The sequence below is a fragment of the Acartia tonsa genome, chromosome 10 (assembly GCF_053477335.1).
Source record: "Acartia tonsa isolate MP-2025a chromosome 10, ASM5347733v1, whole genome shotgun sequence".
NCBI classification, from domain to species: Eukaryota; Metazoa; Arthropoda; class Copepoda; order Calanoida; family Acartiidae; genus Acartia; species Acartia tonsa.
The window spans coordinates 20,100,661-20,124,549 of NC_137269.1; the positions used below are offsets into that span (position 1 = coordinate 20,100,661).

General features: G+C 28.4%; 1 protein-coding gene across 1 annotated transcript in view; it reads left to right on the forward strand.

Moving 5' to 3' along the window:
* LOC145330712 (uncharacterized) overlaps positions 1-23,889 on the forward strand; it is a 158,936-nt gene that overhangs the window by 5,034 nt on the left and 130,013 nt on the right. The window contains exons 3-4 of the mRNA XM_080175377.1: positions 2,192-2,400; positions 2,600-2,734. Of these exons, the coding sequence (XP_080031503.1) occupies positions 2,192-2,400; positions 2,600-2,734 (344 nt within the window). The remainder of the gene's footprint in view (positions 1-2,191; positions 2,401-2,599; positions 2,735-23,889) is intronic.

Genomic DNA, 23,889 nt, shown 5'->3' on the forward strand with positions numbered 1-23,889 from the left:
GATATTTTTAAGAATATTGCACTAAAATTTACTTTGTTTGTCTGTCAATGAATGAAAAATTAAAGAAACTCAAGTTTCAGAATAAACTATATACATAATTTATGAATTATAAATTTAGTTTTTTTTTAAATAGTGAAATTTTATAACAGTAGGTAATTTTATTGAAACTTTTAACAAATTAAAGTGAAAGAAAATTTTAAATCTAAAACTGTACTCTAAAAGTATTGTAATTGTACCTGATTTAAATGAAAAGTTGTTTAGAATTTCTTTGTTCAACTGTTAAATGTTAACAAATACGTAGAATTAAAGCACTTCTTATTTAGACGTAGCATTTATTCAATTTACTTTTGCCACCTTGATAGTAATTTTATTCAACATTTTTATTTGGAGGGAGGAGGGGTTCAATGGGCGTTTCCTCATGGGAGGGTTAGGGTATACCTTCCATCAAAATAGTTATAAACCTTTCCTGGACCTATAAAAGCATACCTGTGAAGGAGAATCTTATCGGTCCAGCGGTTAGCGAGATCTAAAGCTACATATCTAGTCCCACACAGAAAAACACACATACAGACAGCCTGCTACTATTACATAAGGATCCCCTATTTATTAAAAGCAAAAAAACATAAATTAGTCAATAAACAAATAAATTTTTAAAAATACTAAAAAAAATTTTTTATGATTGTTGCCATCCTTGTTACTTGTGTAAAATCCATGTTTCCTTTACAAAGCTTAAACTTCCCTTCATCACGAGTTTTTATAGCTTTACCAAAAATTAACTTATTAAAAATTAAATTTTATCCAAACACATAAATAAGATACCCTATTTCTTATATTTATATCAGGTGAAATGTCTATACCAAAAGATCTTGTTGATGACTGGATCGATTTGGTTCTCCTGTAATATGAAGATTATTGTCCTTGTCAGGTTTTCACCTACGTTTGAGCTTGGTTAGATACACTTTTTCTTACGGCCCAATATAACCTACCACTCCTCCAATATTATCTCAACCATACATTGAAAATTTGAAATCATAGTATTTTTGCTATTATATTATGTATTTGGTTTTGTATAAATATTCTTTTTGCCTAAACATAGAACAAGACAAAAGTCATGATTTTTCATCCAACCAAGCATAATTAAACAAAAAATGGAATAAAAATCACTTAAAATGGAGTTTTAAAAAGTTGATCAGCATTAGATTATTTGTCCTTTATAATTTTATATTAGTAGATTATTGTCTCTTTTGGTTCTAAAATACCTTGACAAAAATGTGTACAGTGCATTGAAAAAAATATCGTGGAATACTCTACAGTGCCCACCCCTTGAAATTTGCATCTGTTTTAAAGATGACAATTGTCATTTAATGGTTCGTGATTCTAGTCTTAATTGCCAGGGATAAGGACAGACATTCTTATATTTTCATCTGATGCGTGTGTTGCATTAATCCTTCACATTAAAAATAAAGTATTGTGTATGTGATAAAGAAAATTTTATGGGTAAAAACTAGAAGCATTACATGATTAAAATTGCTTAATATTTATCCCAATTTCTGTTGTTTGGTGCATATATGGGTCATAATTGCACTTTGTTCTCTATGCCTTATTCATTGGCGTGCAAGTTGAGCAGTATATAATTCATTGGTGCTTAGTTTACAATCGGGGCACAAAAAACTCAAATTATTTTAAAATTTGGTAAAAAGGGATGTTTTAAGTTGAAATATCTCAGATGATACATCTTTTGAAAAATAGAATCTTATTTTTTTTATTGAAAAATTGAAAGTTAGATTTCTTGCATATAAACATCAAATTAAACCATGAAAAAAGATCTTAAACATTCATTATGTTAAGTGCAAACTACTTAACTTAAACTTGATGTTTTTCTTCAATTGAATGAGGTAAACTTAAATTGCATATTTAGAAAGTTCAATAGTAACACAAATTAAAAAATACAACAATACAACTTATAACAACAACGAAATTAATTCGAAAAAAATCCCGAAACCAGTACGTGATTATCAACTGTCGTTGGTGGTCAACACTTAGTAAAATTTACGACCTTCACATCTTCATTCGACCTTCACCCCAAATATTATTTTAGAGTTATTTCGCTTGTTGTTTATACCTTATTTCCTGACAACAATTATTTTATTTATCTTTCAAACTGTCTTTATTTATTGCATATTATTTTTAGGCCATTATGACCGACAGAAACTGTCCCTGCCAGGCTCTACGACCTCCCAGCGCAGGGCAACCATCATGAGCCGGTCAAGCGAGCACATCAACAGCTTGCGGTCATCAGCAGCATATGAAATGACCGCTGTGTCCGACTATCTGAACGGTCATGGGACACCACTGCACATGCGCAGTACACCAGAAATTGTTACCAAAATTGATGTCGAGGTGAGATTATACCTGTTCGCCTACTTTTTATTTTCTTTATTGTCTATATATTTAACCATCTATCTATCAATTCATATGTTACTTAATCATGATCTATCTATCCACCTGTCTTTTCATCATGATCTATCTATCCATCTAATTATCTATTAATCTATCTATTCATCTGTCTTTCCATCTATTTATTCATCTATCTATCTAGGGCAAGGACAGTGGCCATGACACCTCCAGTATCCACACTGAAAGTTCCGAGGATACAGCAACAGGATCAGCTGATTACAGCAATGGATCCAGTTCTACAGAGCACACTCTCTCTCCTATTGGCATGGTCGCACAAGTAAGTCATTCATTATAGGCTTCTAGTGAATTAGCGCTTATTAATTAAAATTTACATTTATGTCATGCCCATAAGGTACCTTACTTAGCAAAAACCCCTATTGTATAAAATCCTACAAATTTTTGTAAAAAAAGATACCATACTACATTACATTGTATGTTAAACATCAAAAGTTTAAAAAGTACAATTTGGAGTTATTGTTTCTAAATCACTGAAATTTCATACCCCAAGTAAATTACTTTGACTAGGAAGATATCAAATAAACATATTCATGTCAGAATATCAAAGAAAGACGTTATTGCAAAACTGTAAAAGATATTTAAACAAGGACACTTATGTTCACAGGAAACTGTTTAAATCTTATTATGTCTAATATAAAAGCAGAATAGTAAACTATAATACAGAAAAAGTAAATCCAAAAGCATATAAGAGTCAGCTAATTGTGGTTGGATTTCCTTTTAAAATCTCTGGAAGTAAAAACAAAACATTTACATTTGTCAGTATTGTATAAACATATAAAAAGCTTCCCTACACAAAATGTAAACTTTATTATGTGTGTTGTTATATGAAAAGTGCCCTTAAATGTGACAGTATAAGTTTTATCATAGCTAACCCTATATTTTAATGTTATATTACAAATAGAGTGTCTTAGGAAACCACTTTTGTAGAGCAAATACTGGGTTGGAATAATAATTTAAAAGTAAAGCCCAAATTTTTAACTTGTATTTTGCTTTATATTTAACAATTATATTTCAAATATCACCATTTTTAAAAATTTAAATAAATAAGAGAATTATTATTATTACTATATATCAATTTATTGTTTATGTCTTGATTTAAATTCAATGCCTTGTAATGGCTGGTGCACTTAATTGCCCTTGACCTTATCAAATATTTCATTTAAAAGCTAAAGCCTAAGATTTTGATTTTAAGTGAAAAGAATGAGTTTCCTTTTAAACTTGTACTACATATGTTAAAATCTTATTTGAATGTAAATAACTTTGAATATTATAGCAATGTTATTTTTAAAAGCGAAGCTTTTCTATAATTAGGGTCTGTCCCTCCGTTTGTACGTCCGTACATCACGGCCAGTTAGCTCTTTTCGTTAGTTGAAACAGGTTTGATCTGAATTTTGGAATACTGATTCTTAGGACAACAAAGTACACTGTTATAAGCGAAGCATCTCTATAAGCACTTTCTAAAAATGTAAGTATGTCCGTAAACAATATCCTGTTTTTAAGCAGTTTTTCAACAAAATTACTTACAATTAAAAAAAAACTTTACAGTTCTGACACTCTACAAGTGTAAATGTTCGTTTGTCCTACCGTTTCAGAGCCTCGCTTTTATGGATGTTGTCATCCTTGTTGTTGTGTATTCTATAAAGCTTGGGTTTTGTTGTATACTTATCATATATAAAACATTTTTTTTCATAAGATTTCAAAATGACAATAAATGAGCTTAAAAGTATATAAAACTTTTTGAACAAAGAATAAAGAAATGTTTTTTAAAAATATCCTTTATTTCATTTTATTTTCAAAGTTGCATTAATCAAAGTTGCTTTACATAAAGAATAAAAAATAAGTTTGATTTAAGAGAAACTTTTTTGACAGAAAACCCCGTTTATTTTATTTTTCTCTATTTCTTTTGCTTCATACATATTTCAAATAATAGTAGGTAATGTCTTTAAATCTCTTAATTTTCAACCTTTAATAAGTAAAGGCATAAAGACAGTATAGCATTACAATTTAGTTTGGCACCCTCTAATCATCTTAGTTAAGTAGATACTTCCTCAAAACCACCAAAATTTTGACTCTTACATTTAGCCACAATTTTTGCTTTTATAAGTTATTATATTGTTTCCATTAAATTATAATTTTGATATATTTAATTTGACTTTAAAGTAGTTTAATAGGGTTGCCCTTTATGAGAGTTAATTATATTTGCCATATCGTCGACTTAATGGCTAACATTAATCTCCAAGTTCTTTATTCAGTACTGAGTGCTATAATAACAAATGCAATCTTTAATTTACGTTATTTCTGAGGCATTTAAGTAATAAACCCTGGCAAAAAGTAGAAATATCAATATTTAATATTTCTGTATTGTATAAACTTTCCTCAGTTTATATAAGTAGATCTATTGTTCTACTTTAAACCCCACCTAAAGTGCTCGATTAATGTCACAAAATTTAAAAAAACCATTCTTTTAATGTCCTAATTTTTGTTGAGTTGAAGAGTTTAATTATGTGGTATTTCATATTAACTTAAAAAAAATTGTATCAACAAAAAACGATGTAATTATTTTTCTCTTCGGTTTTAAAAAATACTTTACACTGTTAAAAAACCATGCCATGCACGAAATATATATTATAAAAGTGTATATACCTTTTAACGCTCAAAGCGTCCTCTTTTTAAGAAATCATGATATATATATTGGGCATTGAAATTTTCTATGCAAGAAGTTCTTAATTTCAAAGGATTTTTTACAGTGTAGCTTGTTTAATAAGATTACATTTGAAATAAAAACAATGTTTTAATTAAACCAACAGTATAGATAATAAAACAGTTAAAAATACTAACAACAATTTTTTTATTGAAATAAAAATTAGATAAATGATGACAAAAGAACATGATAATTTTAAATAAAGATAGAATTTTATTCGCGTGTATTTACGCTAATTAAATTTTGTTTTGAATGCTGTTTTGTAAAGACACTAAATGCCATGTCTTTTGCTAAACTTTAAATTCATTACAATTGTAATTCTAAATGAATGTTTTTAGTTTCATTTTATTCAAATTCGTTTTGTTGTTTGTTTTTTAAATGTTTCTAGAAGTCAAAAGAAACAAAATGTTTCATGTTTTTAAAAGAATTTCAATAAGATTATTTTTATCTTTTTTCTCTTTTCTTATGAAGGTCAAAAAATATTTTTACAAGCACAAATTTAACAAGTTAGGTCTAACTCAAAAGATTTAAAGTTCAAAATTTACAATACAAATTTTTCAGTTAAATTCATCTTTAAGATTATTTTTCATAAACTTTTTCCAGTCCATGGTGAAATTATAAAAATTACACAAAAACAATTTTATTTCTCATTGATTTTAACACTTACAAGTAATTAGGAACAATGAATTTCTTTATGAAAAATAAATAGTTTGATAAGGGGTGGGGAGTTTGAAGTAGAACCTCCATTTTCATTTTTAGTTTTTAAAGAAATTGTTTTTTTTATCATATTAAATAGTTATAAACCATTCCTTGACCTTGAAAAGCTTCACTATAAAGGAGAACCATATCGGTTCAGAGGTTAGTGATATCCTTCGCTACATATACACACAGACAGACAGACACTGAGACATCCTGTTACTTTAATAAAAAAAATTGTCTAAATAGACCGACCCCTGGAAAAATATATTATACCAATGCTTGAATGATTATTTCTGCAGAATATGAAACCCTGTCCCTAACTAGCAATAATATTTCTGCAGAATATGAAACCCTGTCCCTAACTAGCAATAATATTTCTGCAGAATATGAAACCCTGTCCCTAACTAGCAATAATATTTCTGCAGAATATGAAACCCTGTCCCTAACTAGCAATAATATTTCTGCAGAATATGAAACCCTGTCCCTAACTAGCAATAATATTTCTGCAGAATATGAAACCCTGTCCCTAACTAGCAATAATATTTCTGCAGAATATGAAACCCTGTCCCTAACTAGCAATAATATTTCTGCAGAATATGAAACCCTGTCCCTAACTAGCAATAATATTTCTGCAGAATATGAAACCCTGTCCCTAACTAGCAATAATATTTCTGCAGAATATGAAACCCTGTCCCTAACTAGCAATAATATTTCTGCAGAATATGAAACCCTGTCCCTAACTAGCAATAATATTTCTGCAGAATATGAAACCCTGTCCCTAACTAGCAATAATATTTCTGCAGAATATGAAACCCTGTCCCTAACTAGCAATAATATTTCTGCAGAATATGAAACCCTGTCCCTAACTAGCAATAATATTTCTGCAGAATATGAAACCCTGTTCCTAACTAGCAATAATATTTCTCAATACATCATTTTATTTTCATTATTATTTTAATAATTTTTATTTTGCAATCATTCTCACACAGAAAGTGATATTCTAGCGTTTAAACTAAACTTAGATATTATATATGCTATTTTTTTAACAATATATTGTCAGTAAACTGCTGAAAAGACCTTTTCATTATATGTAGGGAAGTTACTTTTGGTCTTTTGCAGGATTTAGGCTATTTAGTAAGATTATATTATAGGTAATAAATAGTTGTTCGGATAAGAAATTAAACCTTCAACCATATTTTTTTTCATAATGTTACTACCTATCTGCAAGTGATTTTAGTTTTGATTTATTTCTTAAATTGGTTTTAGTTATACGGTTAAAATAAAACTCTTTTTTCATTTTCTCCCCACTTTTCCATCCCAAATTTGCGTCAATTGCGTCAAGATACTTAAAATTCAGTAACATTAGGTTTTAAGACTTTAATTTTTTGTACTACTTAAAAAAATTATAAAATGATACTAATATAAATATATATATAAAAAGCTGAAAACAAACAAAATGATTATTAAAACAAATTGTTAGTTATTATTACTGACAGAAAGGTTGAAGGAAAATAATGTTTCTGTACATACTTTATTTTAATAAATAAAAGTAAAGTATGCGTCAAAATACCTGAATTTTTGACGCACAAGCCGGAATTTTACGCTGCGTAAAAATCTTGTTCAAGCATTAATTAACATCCATCAAAAATGTATCTGACTTACAATTAGTTTTCACAGTCAGGCGCGTGCAATTCTTATAGTTTACTCTAAAAAGACAACATCCATTAAAGCGAAGCTCTGAAACAAGTTTTGACAAAATTTGTTACAAAACTTCTTAAACACAGAATTCTGTTTTAGGACATGCTGACATGTTTTGGACTTGATTAGTAAAGTTTCGCTCAAAATTTTGTACCTTATTGTAATAGGAATCAGTAATCCAAAAATCAGATCAATCGGATGATTTTATTTTTTATCACTTAAAAAGTTGTTGTTAAAAAAAGTAAACAAAATCAACATGTTTAAAATGGACGTACAGACATTTTTGTACCGATTATAGAGTTGCTACGCTTTCTAAATCATACCTAACTACTACAGGAATCATCATGCAAAGTTTGAAATCGATAGGACAATTCTAACATGCCTAAATTAACGGAAAAAGGTATCCGTTCTGGACGGAATTATAGAAAAGCTTAGCTTTAAAAAATATAAATCCTAGAAAGGGAGAGGTCAATATAAGATAAATAGGTTCCCTCGCCCAATATCCCTCTAATAACTATAAAACATGCATAATAAACTTTTTAATAAATCTACAAATAGCTGAAAACCTGCCCTGTAAAACTAAACTTTCCTAAAAATGAGATCTTACTAGACATTCAAACAAACACACATCCTGATACTTCATAATTGATATTGCATTCTAAAGTAACTCAACTTTTAAGACATGTATGCTAATGTATAATTTTGTCTGTATTATAAAAACACAGAAAATTTGTAAAAAATTTGAAATTAATGATAATTAATTTAATTACCATAATATATTGATTTTTTAAATTTTTACACGAGGGGTTTTAAAATGAATTTAGGAAAGGGAAATATTAATATTAATCTCCTAAAATAGGGTTGTCTTTTAATACTATGATTAAATGAATTTATTATTACTTGGATCTTACACCAGATTATCATGTACTCTAATCAAGTAAATTTTGTTGCGGGCTAGAATAACGATCCTCTCTCCTTTTACTCCCTCCCCTCCTACTGGATGAACAAATTAATCTTTAAATGACAGAGGAAATAGCTACTTGAATTGACAACAATTTTCCCTTGTCATAATATCCACGTATATTTTACATCCATTAGTTATTAGCAGGAAAACTAAATATGATTCAATCTTGTTCGATTCAGCCACCAAGCTCACATCTTACTGTAATATTAAATGTCACACGCCTTACATATAGAAGCAGCTAGATATTTGTAAGAACATTATTATAGCACCCTAAGATTCGAACCCGTTACCTCCACAAGCGTTTGCTACGTCGCGAGTTCCTGTTTTAAAAAAAGCCAGCTGTTTCAATAACTTTTTTCTTAAAAATATTCCCAGGGTAATATAGATGTCAATATATAATAACTCCAACATTTTAATCACCTTTTTTTAACAGGGGTAAAGGAATAATTATCTGCAAATGAAAACAGATTTGATAAAACTATTTCACTAGATCATAAATGTGGAATCATACAAAAGTTGGTTAACCTCTTTTTCAGGATAGATGAACTCATGTGATCAATGATACTATAATTATATCACTAAGAAGATCCCTTTCTTGAAATGAACCTAATTCTTTTGCAGATTTACTTTACTCATAATCCATAGATTTTTACCTAACCCTCTTTGGAATTAGGCTTCTTCCCCCCCCCCCCCCCCAAGCTCAAAACAGGAAACAATTTTACCACAAGCAGGGCGGTGTTTCTTCTTTACTGAAAAGAAGAAAAAAATAGCAAATGAAGAAATATATTATTAGCAATACCAATTATGCCATAAAAAAACAAGTACAATTATTTTTAAGTTTTATTTACTAAAAGGCATAATATGAGATGGTTCTAAATATAGCTAATAAGTAAATATTATGATATGAAATATTGTTTGAATTGTATAAACACCAAGAAAGCTATAGACACTTCGACAGATAATTCACACACAATAACACATACTTCTACACACACACAGACCCATACTAACATACACAGACTAACACACACACACACACACACACACACACACAGAGAAAGACTCATACCCACACACACACAGACTAACACACACACACACACAGAAAGATGGTTTACCATTAAAAACTTTCTCTCTCTGGTTTTTGAGAAATTATTTTGTTAGTTTGGGAAGTGATAATAAGATAAATTATAACCAGAAAAAGCTATTTCATGCTTTTTACCCTACAAGTGGTCGCGCCCATAGCCTTTTATTTCTATAGATTGGAGGGGCTTAACAGTTTTTTCTTTTCTGCAGTTTTAAGATTTAATTGGACAAATAAAACACACACACCAACTACTTGCGGCTGTGCCCCTTGGGATGTAGCTAACCTCCTCAAAAATTGATAAACACCTTCCCCCAACTTTGATCATTTTACTGATTTCTCTAATCCAACGCCATTCTTTTGTGTGAAATGATTTAATATAGTATTTAAAAGAAAGGGATTTTAAGAAAAATAAACAAAATTGTCTCCCATTTCCGTTTCCTTGCAGGGTAGAGAGACATGTATAAATAAAGTCAGGACTAAAAAACAATATTTTTTGTTGAAGATCATTTGACAAAATACTTACCTATATATTACGCGTTGAGATTTTGTTCGTTTTATACTGATTTAAAAAAAAGTATTTACAAATTTTTGGATATAAAACCCCACTAAACCCCGGATGAAAAGCCAAGAAATGCCCCAAATTCAAATATATAAAAATACCCGAATCTCTGTCCCCATGCCCTCTAAAACTTTTATTGCTCTGTTTTGCATGGGTAATGTGACATATGCCACAAAGATTATTCCTGAAAGGATGTGGCACTAGAAAAATAAAGGGAAATGAAAAAAGAGAGCAATTAAATAATCAGGCATAATATTTCCTTTTATTTATATTTTTTATGGACGAAAAAAAGAAAATAATGTAATAGCTTTAACATGACTTAAATGTTCATAAAGTTAAAAGTTACCCTTCTTTGAAATTTTGGAATATTGAACCGTTTTGTTATTTTTCTATATGTATATTGAGAAAAAATATTTTAAAATTAAATCTTGTTATCTTGTTAAGTTATCTTGTCTTTTCCAATAAGGTTAATGTCTAAGTTTATGCCGTTTTAACCTCACAAAGAATTAGGGTGTGGTCATCTTAGGTATAAGTTTATAAAATATCTAACAGACAACCAACCTCTTTATTGCCTGACCTTTGTCGGCAAGTCATAAATGTCCAAAAAGTTCCTCCAGTTTAGAGGCAAAGTCATTCTAACCCCCTAAATCATTTTGATTTAAGTCTAAGTTAAAACACTTTAATATCTTCTTAAAACTAATCAACTTTTATCCTAGTCTCCTTTTAGTACAAATCAAGCAATTAGGATAAAATATTAAGTTGTTGAAAAAAAGAAATTAGTGGATAAAATTTCCCCATCCCTCATTTAATCTCTCTTTTTATTATCTTCCTTATTGCTCCTTTATTATCCCCTTTCTCTCCCTTTTTTTCTATTTGATTAATTTTTTATTTGGCTGTCATCAAAAACTCATCTGCTATGGGAACAAGATAAACTTTCTTTATTTCAATACGTTTGACATAGAAAAAAGTTTATTTTTGTTGTTGATGATATTTTTTCTTTGATTTTGTATAATTCACAATAAATAAAATTAAAAGCAGGACTCGGCAGCCGCGCTTCAGCTGTGCCGAAAATTGTAAAAGATTAACTGGAAGAAAAATTGAATTATAGAGTAGCTTCGCTACTAAAAATCTATATCAAGATACATGTTTTATCACATAGGAAATACACATAATTTAACACGCTAAAATGTTAAAATTAATAAAGATAAAGTCTTTTAAATGTCTTAATCTTTACTCCTAATTAACTAAAATTCATATAGTATAAATTTCCTTTTAATATAATCATGTAAATTTCTTCAAAAACGCAAAAAATAATAAATAGTTTTAAAAAACTTTTGCATTATAATAGTTAATTTTAATATGGAATTTTTTATATATTTTTTTCAGGATTAAATATTCAAACTACCTGTCTGACAATATTTTTACAGATAATTTTTTACTGTATTGTATAAACAGTTTTAGCATACTTATCTGAAAATCTTAGGTGTCATGTTAGATTTTTAACATTTTTAAACATGTTACACTGCGAATTTTAAAAGAAAAAAAGTTGACCCTTAAAATTCCACCTTGAAGTGATACTTTTCTAATAGTTTATAGTCCACGAAGTCGTAAGCAGTAAAAATTAAAATCCATTAAGTCCCTTCTAACGAGATAGTGGCAACTTTTTGCACACATTTTTGCAAACGGCAATTATTTCCTTTATTTGGAGTTTTGGTTAATAACATTTTCATAAAAGTTTTTAGTAATAATCATTTAAGATCCATTGTTGAGAAGAAATGACTGAAAAAGTGTGTTTCCATGCAAAATAAGCTTAAAATCTAATGATTTTAAAAATTAGCGATTTAATAGTAAAAAAAAAATATTTTTAACTTTTTGATAGCCTGAATATGTTTAATTTAGTTTTTTTATATAATCTATTCTTTAAAAAGACAGGCATATTCTTTCAGATTTAAAAAAAATAAAAAAATTAAAAATCGGAATTAATCAAAATTAATCTATAGCCTTTAAAAAATACTTTTGATATTTTTAAACTATATAATCAATAAAATCAATGGAAAATAAAATATTTTTATAAAACAAACTTTTGGAAAAGGTTTAAGATAACTTTATAAAAGTAGCATTTAAGTAGGATATTTTTCTTGTCTTTTAAAAAAATGCAAATTAAACATAGTTAACGACTATTTAATTAGCAAGAATGGTAATAAAATATTTCAATAACTGCTTAAACCTTTTTGTGGCCATGTTATTTACTTAAACAGAAATTCTATTTTGTCAGAATTATAAAAATAATGAAATATTTTCAAAAAAGCTTGCAAAATAAACGTAATTTTATCAAACTTCCTCAAGGTTTATAGAGGGTATTGTTGTAAAATGTTAATTATCAAAATAAAATCTTCAATTTACAACGTTTAAAACACCTAAAAGTAAATTCTAAGCAAAATTAGATTTATTTCCTAGATTTAGAGTAGCTGCGCTACTTAAAAAAACATCTAGTATTAAAACCAATCAGCTGATCAAATTGCTATAGACATCATTTGTTGGGTTGTTATTAACTGAAACATTTATTTTCTTTTTAATTCTAAAACGATGCTTGCCATGCTAAAAACGCTACGCCCCCAGCAATCATTATGGGCACTAGAATTTAATCCCCTCTATTTTTTAATTTAAGTTTTACAAACAAAAAAAACAAGGACCACATCTGTTCAGCGGATAACGAGTTCCTTTGCTAGAGACAGATATACATACATCCCGTTATTTCCATATAAGGACTAGCGGCTACGTACCCTTAAATCCTCTAGGGACACTTGGGGATAGGAAGGGGAGGGAGGGGGGGAGGGTGTGGAGAGTCGCAACTACACTTAAGATCATAGAAAGAAAGCGAAAATTTACTTTGACTCACTTATAGTCGGAAATTTATTATCAAACAGGGGACATACACAGAAATTTTAAGACCTCTAGCTCTATGAGTGGCATAGAAAATAGGGGAGGGGGCGTTGAACACCACCCCCTCACCCCCGACCGATAAAGATGCGGCAAGGGGCCTGACTGTTAAGGGTTAAGTAAATTATACAATATGACATTTAGTCAAATTTCAAACAAATATTTTTTCATTAATTCATTTATAAAAATCAATATTGTAAATACGAACTCACAAAGAGACGTTGTATGTTATCATAATACATTTAGTCTGCTATGTAAAACAAAACAATTTTTTTTCTTCTTTCATTGCAGGGATGATTGTAGTACAAAAAAAACAAAAAAAAATAAATTATTTTTAATTTAATTTGATATTATCGTACAATATTTTTTTATATACATAATTTAAGAAATATATTCATAACATCTTCACCTGTCATAAAGACGACATATAAAATCAACATCCTGATAAGGATATTAAAGTTTATGTTAAAAATTTTCAAATTCATTTTATGCTTAAGAAGGAACGAGAAGGAATTGAATCTCAACATTAACTTGTTATTTTGCTTGTATATTTATCATTTTTGTTTACAGTTTATTGGTAAAGTTTGGTAATACTTTATTTCGAGTCTATCATGCAGTGGTTAGGTGTTAAGATATTAATTATTGCATTTTAACACATAGATAGGCTACTGAAACAGAAATAGCAACAGCAAAAATTTAGATTTTTTATAGTAGGAGGAATCAGGGCTCAGCCGCTGTGTGTCAGCCGCTTGTAAGCCTCAGGGAAAATAAAATTTTACAATTTATAAAATCAGCTGGGAGTAAAAACCTGATAATTTTACTTTCTGAAGTCCAGTTCTCTAATAATTAAACTTTGTCTTTATTGCTTAAAAACAACAAATTAAATGCTTTGTTATTATCACTTGTTAAATCACAAAGAAATTTAACAATCATTTTTAAATGATTTATAACAAAGATATATTCATGAAAAAAATGTTTAGAGAAAACATAAAGGATTCTTATAAAAAATGTAACTAATAAGCGAATCGTAAAGTGTTAATCAAAGTAAAAATTTAAAAGTATGTTTTTACAATATAGTTAATACTACATCTTAACACTTTATGTATCAGCACTTTTTCTCTGATTATTTAGTTGGATCTTTTTCAACTATTGATTATTTACCTAAAGATATTAATTATGACTCTTGCTCAAAATAAAAAAAATAATATTTTTGAAAATTTTAAATGGCTATATTAGAACATTTTTTGGCGATTAGTTGGTTTAAAAAGCGTTCATAATTAATGGATTAACAATTTCCCATAGTAAATTATTAGATTATAGGATATAGAGTGCTAAAAGACTAATAGAGGGTTATGAATATCAATGATCTTAGAACAGAACAGTATAAGAAAACATAAAACATAAAAACATAAGAAACATTTATTCAGTGACAGATTACGAAGCAGTACATACAATAGTACACCAAGCTACTGCTTAGATCGATATATTGTGAATTAAGGAAGCATATCACCATGTTCTACTTTAAGACTTTACAATAGCAATTTACAATTAAGAAGTGGAAATTAAAATGTTTTTAGCTATCTAAGTATCTCTGTTTTAAGAAACTAATTGCCTTTCCATTTTTCTGGTCAACAAAACTATGAAATAAGAAATTAAACAGTTGTTTCATTTTTTTATTTTTACAATTTTATTTCCTAAAGCAACGATTTTATAGAATCAATATTTTTTCTATAATTTTAATCAGTCATTCCTGAATTTGCTAGAATAGGTACATCCTTTATTGGTTAGGAAGTTTGGGTTATTGTTTTAATTTGTAGGGTATATCATATACTCAATCCTATAATTAAAATTAATTAAGCAAAATAAACAAAGAAAAAATAACAAATGGAAAGTCATATTTTTTGTTGATGAGATTATCGCTTTTCAAAGAATTGTTTCTCAGTTGGATTCCTATACAATTTTTATTTCTCACTCTGCTTGTGCTTCACTTTTATTTGGTGTTTATACATAACAGAAAAATTGCATTTTTAATACGCTGATTTGTCTTAGAATTGACATACATAAATTACTTAAAGAGAAGCTGCACCATTAAAAAAGAATGATTAAAAGTAAAATTGACCTGAGCAACAAAAAAAAATACCCAGAAAATCTCTTAAATATTTGATGTGTAATATTGTGTCAACACTAAATGTATTAAATGCAATATTGCCTCTGGATAAAATACTTATCAAATTGACACCATACTTCCCCAGTTGAGTTGACATAGTAGTACCCTTCTTTTTTGTACAATCTGTACAAATATTTAAATATAGGAGCATCTTCAGATTGCTATAAATGAAGGCACAAACAAACCTTCTTTTTGCATTAATGTTGAAAGTCTTGTTTTAAAATTATGCTATTCTGCAAACACAACATTTAAGCTGCTTGTCATCCACGGAATATTTATTAAGAAGCTAATCTTAATTAGCTTCCATTCCCACTTCTCAGAACTTTTAATTTTCTTTTTTTTCAAATAAATTGACACGATTTATATGTTTGCTTAATACAGCCAATTTTACAAATTAGAAAAAATAATTTTCCTCCAATAGGATAAGCTAGAAATAAGCAACATTATCATTAGATTCATCGTCTCTTGAGTTTTATCAAATCAATAAATTTTAATAAACTACCCATTGCAGAAATTAATGATTTTGTGAGGCCACTAAAATATCGATTCCCAAGCTTTTTAAAAAAACTTTGAAAAATTTGCGGGAAGGTTTTGGTTGCCAATTTTTTTTTGTGGCTGACCATTGCATTAGTTAGCTTACTTTAAGTTTGATAGACTATACCTGCTTACGCTTAAAAAAACTATAAACAATAATTGACAAATGTTTTGTAATGTCTTCTATCTGAATAATAGCAGCAGCTCCCCTAACATCTAGGGTTCTGCATTAAAAGTGGTGAAAAGGGGCCAGAAAAAAAGCCTGAAACCATCTTAACCCTTACTAAAATCTTACTACTGTACGTAATAGGGTGACACTTGAAGATCTATTGTATCATTGACCGTTCATTTATTGCATTATTTGTTTTATTAGTGACAATTCGAGCATGCTATATTTTTTGACTTAATTATGATCATAAAACTGTATTTTTTAGGTGAAAAATTTGCTTCCCTAAACAATTGTGATACTTTTCCAACTTTCGTTAAAATCTTTTTCTCAAAAATATAAAATCTAAAATTTTAAAACAGTGGAATAATTTAGAAAGGCTACATAAAAATATTTTATTTCCACACATATGTAAAATTAACACAAGGGTTTAAAAGGACACTAGATAACTTTGAATAATTGGTTTTAAAAGTTATGATTAGTATTAAAAAATGCGATGAATTTTCAAGAAAAAGTAAGATATAAAGCATTTTTATATCTTTTAAATCATGTTATGCATGTGGTAAATTAACAAGATTGGTTAAAAATCTTTTTTTTAAATCTTGATTTTTTTTCAATAAAAAATTATAACAGAATATCTCTTCAATAACTATATATTTTAAAAAGATAATATAAGCTTTCTCTTACCTAGCCTAACCAAATATATTTAGTGATACGTTTTCTCAAAAACAATCAGAACAAGTGAAAAAAGTAAAAAAAAAACGAAAAGTAATTCCATTCTCTTATTTTTTGTTTATGATAATTATTATATTTAAAGCTTTTTAAAAATATTCCTATACCATGAGATAACATTTTTTTAAAAACTATCCTTATCCATGAGGTAACCAAAGTATGACTTTAGGCAAATTTGAAATTACACACCAGACTTTGCGCTTTTACACTTTTTACAGCCGCAGATACTCTATAAATAATATTTTCTGTCCTCTAGATCTTGCCGTTGACAACAACCTTAAGACATGACATGACCTTAAAGCATGACAATAATATTTACATATAATTAAACTCTTGTTATAAATCATTTATGTTTTTTTTTATTAATAACAACCAGATACATCCCTTGATGCTTCAAGCTGCACATGAGGGGTTGGGGGGAAGTCGAAACCCCCGCTATAAATTTTAGTTTAAATAAAGAAAATCGATATTTATTTCGGGGTGTCATTTTTCTAGAGGTGATTTATCCTGGGAGTGTGGTTTTACCCTCCCGAAAAATAGTTATTAAACTTTCCAAATCCTATAAAAAGCTAAATTGTAAAGGAGAACCATATCGGTTTGGTGGTTAGCGAATTTTTTTTGGTACACGCGAGGACAGACAAACACAGATCCTCTTACTTTTTATAAAGATTAAACATTTAATTATAATTTAAATTAAAACAGGAAGTGGGACAGTAGTTATAAAGTGATATGTAGACTATATAAAGTTTAATGTTGCGCTATATTCTAAGGAAGTCGTGCTTGTTTTTAAATTAAGTATTTCATACGGTTTAAGCAATAATGACAGACCTTATAAGTATCAGTAACAGATGTTGTTTTATTTGATTGTTGCCCCCCCCCCCCCCCCTCCTTAAAAACATTCTTCCGTTTGAGGGTTATTTAACTGCTGTTTTACCCCCCCCCCCCCTCCCTCTTCCGTTATTCATTCCCTTTCTTATACACAGACATTTCTTATGTCTCTTTCCTTTCCTAGTTGTGAATACAATACAAACAATTATCCTGATGTAAAAGTAACTGGATTACTACGAGTTTGTCTGTCTGTTTCTATTAAGGATTTCTATAAACGCTTAACCGATATGGTTCTCATTTACGATGTAGCTTCTGTAGTTTAGGAAAGTTAATAACTATTTTGGGGGAGGGTAACACCACCCTCAAAGAGAAATCGCTCCTAGATAAAGAAAATGGATCCCATCAACAAAGTTTTTTTTCAAAATTCAAATTAAGGTTGAAGGGGGTGAATTGCACCACACCCTCACCTTAAATGCCCCAATCATTCAAAATGAACTTGATCTTCCAATTTCTAAGTTCAGTTTAGATATCATTAAAATGACCACTTATATTCCAAAAAAAATATTAGTTTTTAAAGTAAGTTTTGGTTGAATTTTTAACTTTATTTTTAGCCTACATTTTTTTTGTATAAAAGTATGAACATCGCCTTTCTTTAAGTAGCAACTTCTCACATTAAAATGTGGAAAAATTATATTTCCACGAAAGTTTCTGATTTTCTCATCACAGCTCTGATGGCGGCTACAGTTCAGAGCTAAAGATATTTCTAACAAAAAAAATCATCAAAAATTTTAAATAAAGATGAAGAAACAAATTTTACAAATCCTATTGTAAAATAAGTAAGAAGAGTAAATTCTCATTTTCGTAAGGTGTATTTTATCCTGGGAAGGTTTTAATCTGTTTTTGATGTGGATGGGGGAGGAATGATGTATCCGATCTCAAATCAAATCGAATCTCAACTATGTTTAATAAGCTCCAATTTGTTTAATTAAGAATTAACTTAATTTTACACATAAATGTTTGTATATACTGTTAATGAATAATAATTTACAACAATTTGCTTATTCCTTGGTTAGAAGTTTTACTTGAATCACGCAATTGCATTATTGGACTGATATTTAAATTGATTGGTTTTAATTATACAATTTTCCTATTTAAAGAACTAAAAAAGCAAGGATTGAAAGACAGAATTAAACTTAACATTCCATGATAATAATTGCTCTTCAAAAGACAGACAAGAAATAAACAGATTCAAAGTGGTTTTATCAAGAAATATTTAAAATGAGAAAATCATGAGCTATAATAGTAAAAAAAGCCTTAATTGTATAAATACTAACATGTTCTTTATGGAGCTTTCTTTCCTATCTCATATAATGCATTTCTAAAATATATTATTATTCATTCAATTTTAACATAGATTAATCATAAAATAGATTAATTTATAGGAAATGTAAATGAAAATAAGTGACATTTCATTGATAAAAAATAAAATTCATATAAAAAGTATTTTTCTTTGTAATATTCTTAAAGGATAGATTTCTTTATATTTACATTTAAAAAAGGTATCATACCTAATAATTGATCTATTGAAATAAATGGTCTATGTCTGTCACAATGCATATGCCTGAATTTAGAGTGAATGGCTTATGACAACTTATAATGATTATTTCTAGAAATATTTAATAGTAAAGAATTACAGTAAAATATATCCCTTGTTATAGCAGTGACTGTAAGTTAATAATGGGTGGAATAGGATTTTAGTAATGATATAAGCATATAGCATTTGGAGCATGCTATATCTTTGACGATTGGATTACAATACAGGAAATATTACAAATTAGATAAACCGTCCTCAATTTTACTCTTTTTGATTTTTATACGATTTTTTTTACTTTCGACATTACATCTTGACCATCGAATTTCATGCTTTATAACAATTATTCTTCATTTTTCACTTAAAATGTTATAGCAATATTTTTGCTTCGCTTTTCATGAACATATTTTTTCTTGTTACAATGTTAAAACGTATTAATTTTGTCGTCAAGAACTAAAGTGCAATAATAAGATATGCATAAAACTTTGATAAAAGGAGGGTTATGTAGTTTTAAAAGATGTTTCACATGGACATAAATCATATTTTAAATAAAAACATTGTTTTTATTTTTGAATTTCAATCAAATCGTCATTACACAAGGAAGACTAAGTTGATCTAATGCAGATACTTTGACAGAGTGTGAGGTAGTTATAGAGTAGCTGCGCTAATATTAAACCTTTAAAAACTGAATCACAGTCCTTTTAAAAAGCATGTGACTATGGGACTTTAGAAAGCTTAAACTCTTGGAATTTTCACATTGATGATGAATTATTCAACGTTTAATTTATGAATCTTTAATATTTCTGTTCATAAAAACTGCAATTTTATTTGACAAATTAAAGCATTTAATATATTTCTATTTACGTTAACAGTTTCAAAAATATTTCTCTTCCAAATGTTTTGGTATATATGATAGGTTAGGTTAAGTTGGATATTAGTTAAAACCCCATTCCACGCCAAGTAAGTAATATGGGTCTATCATCTAATGTTTCATTAACTACTTAGAAGCTCATGTCAATATCATTTCTTCTTTTCTTCTGGTTGTATGAATTAGAAGACTATTATAGTAAAAAACAACAACGAAGTAAAGGAACTATTAATTCATTAATTGCATATTAAATGGCAACTTTTATGGTGAGAAACTAAATTTTTTGCAACTGAAAAAAAGGAATAAAAAACAATGTGGACTACATACATAGTTAAAAGGAAGCCAACAAAAAAATATTCATTTTTAACAAGAACAAGAACGATCACAATTGGGCAATAATCAACAAAAAGTTTGGATAACATTAACCTTTTCTATCTTATGTCGAGGTGAGTTTTAGAGCAGCTAGGCTGCAAAATAATAAAGACAAGCTGCCATAAATCTGAAAGAACCTTTTGTTTTCCTTCATTAGACAAATTTGTTGTAAAAAACCTAAGGAGAAAGCAAGAGAAAAATAATTGGTTATAATGACAATTTTTCAAAACATATTTGCTCTTTGTTGCTTTCAGGGGTATTCAAATATTTTCTCAAAAATAGTTAGCGAAACAGTGAAATAAATAAAAATTAAGAAGGTAGCCATGTTGTGGATAAAAAGAAGAAGAATAAACCTTTTCCCTTTCTTATAAAATATCAGGTTTTGATTCTTTGAATATTTTTCATTGTCCCTAAATGAAATAAATTTGTTGGTGGTTAGAAAGACAAAGATGTTGCCATCAAATGTAAAATATCTTGATTAATTTCTTTTGATTAATTTCTTTCTCATTTTATGAAGCGCTGCCACTTTATAAATTTGCTATAATTTTGTTTGTCTTTTAGGTCAAGTTTTTATTGATTGGCTTGATTATAAATTAACAACGTTTTTGATTACCTTTTTTTCTGTCCTTGCTTAACAGCTATTGCATAAAGCCATCCTTGTTTTTTTAGAAAGCCAAAATAGCATTTTACAGCTTAAAGTGTAAAAAAACTAAGGAAATTTAAGATATATAGTTATCAACAATAATTGAGGGTTTTAATTCTATAACACAATATGACAGCAGTATCCAGTATGTGCTATTAACTTTTTATTGTGATTTTATGGTATGAATCTCTACAGAAATCAACTTTTTTCCCAAGCTAACATTTTCTTTCCTTCACATAAAATGACCAATATGTTATTTCAATACAAACAATATTTCTTACATTTTGCTGGTAGGGGAAGCTTTTTTATTGCTTATAAAGGGATAAATCTAAAATCGTCTGGCTTCAGGACATTTAGGCAAAAAGGTTTTTTTATAGGCACTATAAAGAGCTTCCCGGTTGATTTATCAACAAAATTTGCTATCTATTATAGAAAAAAGTAGTTTTGATATAACTAAATATTTTGCTGTTGAACAAGAACAATAGTTGACCACGGTCTAGCAACTTATCACTGAGAATGATAGCTTTAAAGAAAATTTACATTTATGTAATTTATAGTTATGTTGTACGTTAAAATTTTAATATACAACACATGCTTTAAATTTTGCAATAGAAGCTTATTAAAAAATATGGCGAATTGAGATGAAAAGAAAAAAATATGAAAAGTATAAGAGCAATATTTTATTTGATAAAGAAAATTGTTTCAACCTCGCTTGCTTTACAGTTTTCTTTGATATTAGGTCTTGTTCAGACTAGCTAGAGCAATCAATCATGAATATAAAGATTGCTAATTATGCACTCAAATTAGAAGCTAAATGACATTAGCATAAGCAAAACAAAGTCTTTAGTTGTATTTTTGTAAAGTGTGTGTGGTAGAATCCATATAATAACATGCTAAAAATAAATATAAAACCCACAACAGATTTTACGCCATAAGATTTTGCATGACACTGTATCTACAAAGAAATTTGAAAATTGACAGGACAGACAAAAATTTAGGGAGAAAGAAAGTATGAAAATAGCAGATTTGATAATTTTACCAGGAAGCAAGAGGACTTTGGGCTGTTTATTACACTAGTACCCAAAGTTTTATAATAACAACTTTGGGATCTTTAATTTAATTTTGATTAGATGGTTAATTACGTTTAGTGACTTAATTTTGTGTATCATCATTTGGTATGTACATCAATTTATCGGCCATTGTATTATCCCATTAAACCTTGAATTTTAAACTCATTTAGTTATTTTAATCCTTTTCATATTGTAAAGGTGTTGTATGATTTTCTAAGGGGGGAGAGTGGGGGGGGGGCAAATATAATCAGCCCTTTTCATTCAAATATATTTTGTTACTTTTACAATCTTCTTTTTATTTGTCTCTTAACCCTTTTATTTATTTTTTTATGATTATCCCATGATTTCAAGGATATTTCTAAAAAGAATTTGTTAGCCTTTTGTGTTGACTTTTTTATCCTTATTATTTTAACGACGAGTATGAAGGCATCGTATATCCTATTATATAAAACAGGGAGGATTATTTGTTTGTCCTTATTGAGATCTCACTAACCGCTAATTCAATTGACTTCTCTCTTTTGGGAAGTTGTATATAGTTCCTGAATTGGTTTTAGGCTATTATTTCCACTCTCTTCTGTTAGGGGTGCAATCGTTAGTTAGATATAAAATAGTCAAAAACAGCAGTTCTATAAAAACAATTGTCTTGTATTGTTTTTAAAGCTTTGTTTAGTTCAGCCCTAGTGTGGTTTTAGGCTATTTCGATGTTAATGTTAAAGTGTTTTACATAAATAAAGTTTTAAAAATATGTTAATGATTTCTAAATTTTTTTTAGGTAAGTTTATTTATAAATCTCATAGAATTGATATCAGCTAAAAAGGTAAAACGGCTGACAGTGACAGACACAGCTGACAATTACAGAGTATTTTTGTTCCAAATAAAATTAATTATGCCTATATAAGGTAATTTAGCAAATGCCAAATATAAATATACATGCATAAAAATGAAAAGTCACCCATATAAATAAGGCAAAATTTGGCATATAAACATAAACAGGAAGGAATAGTAGAACATGGCATCCGTAGTTTTAGGCAAAGAATCAATTTTTAACATGAATATGTAGCTAATAAATTCAAAATCAAGTTAAAATAGATATTTTCTCTGTGTATTTTAATTCTTTTGGTTTATATCTTGTCTATAAGCTTTGAACTTTTTATAATACATTTGTGGTATTTTAAAACAAGATCACAAAATTCCTAAAGAGTTCCATCCAATCGTCATAATTAATATACTTATTCAAACTACTTAATTTTCCCCTTATTAATTTTGTACTTTATACTTTAATATTTTTTAATTCAGTATTTTTTCTTCAATTGACCTTATCCCATTTCCATTTATCTGTTACTTTACTTTAAAAAGTTACTATTCAATGCAAGTGCTTTACTGAGAAGCTTTGTTTGCATGGGTGACTTTAAAGTTCGTGTTTGGGACATTTTACCGCCGTGATACCCAAATTTTCAGCTACATTAAACTCAGAGGAAAAGGTACAGCGCATCAAATGGCTTGAAATTTATCTTTTTTTTTACATAAAACGAGGAAAATGTAAGCTTTCAATGTCCTACATGAATATTTACATATCTTACAAAAGTATTTTCCCTTTTATAGCCCTTTAGGTTTGTTTAGAAAACAACCAATATTTATTGTTTCCCGTATAGCAAAATGAAATTAATATAAATCTAACATAAAGTTTTTTTTTCACTTTTCATAATATGCTAAAATAAACAAGACATACCTATTTAATATTCTTGAATAATATTGTCTCTGTATTGTATAAACACAAAATTGCTCTTTTCTTTTA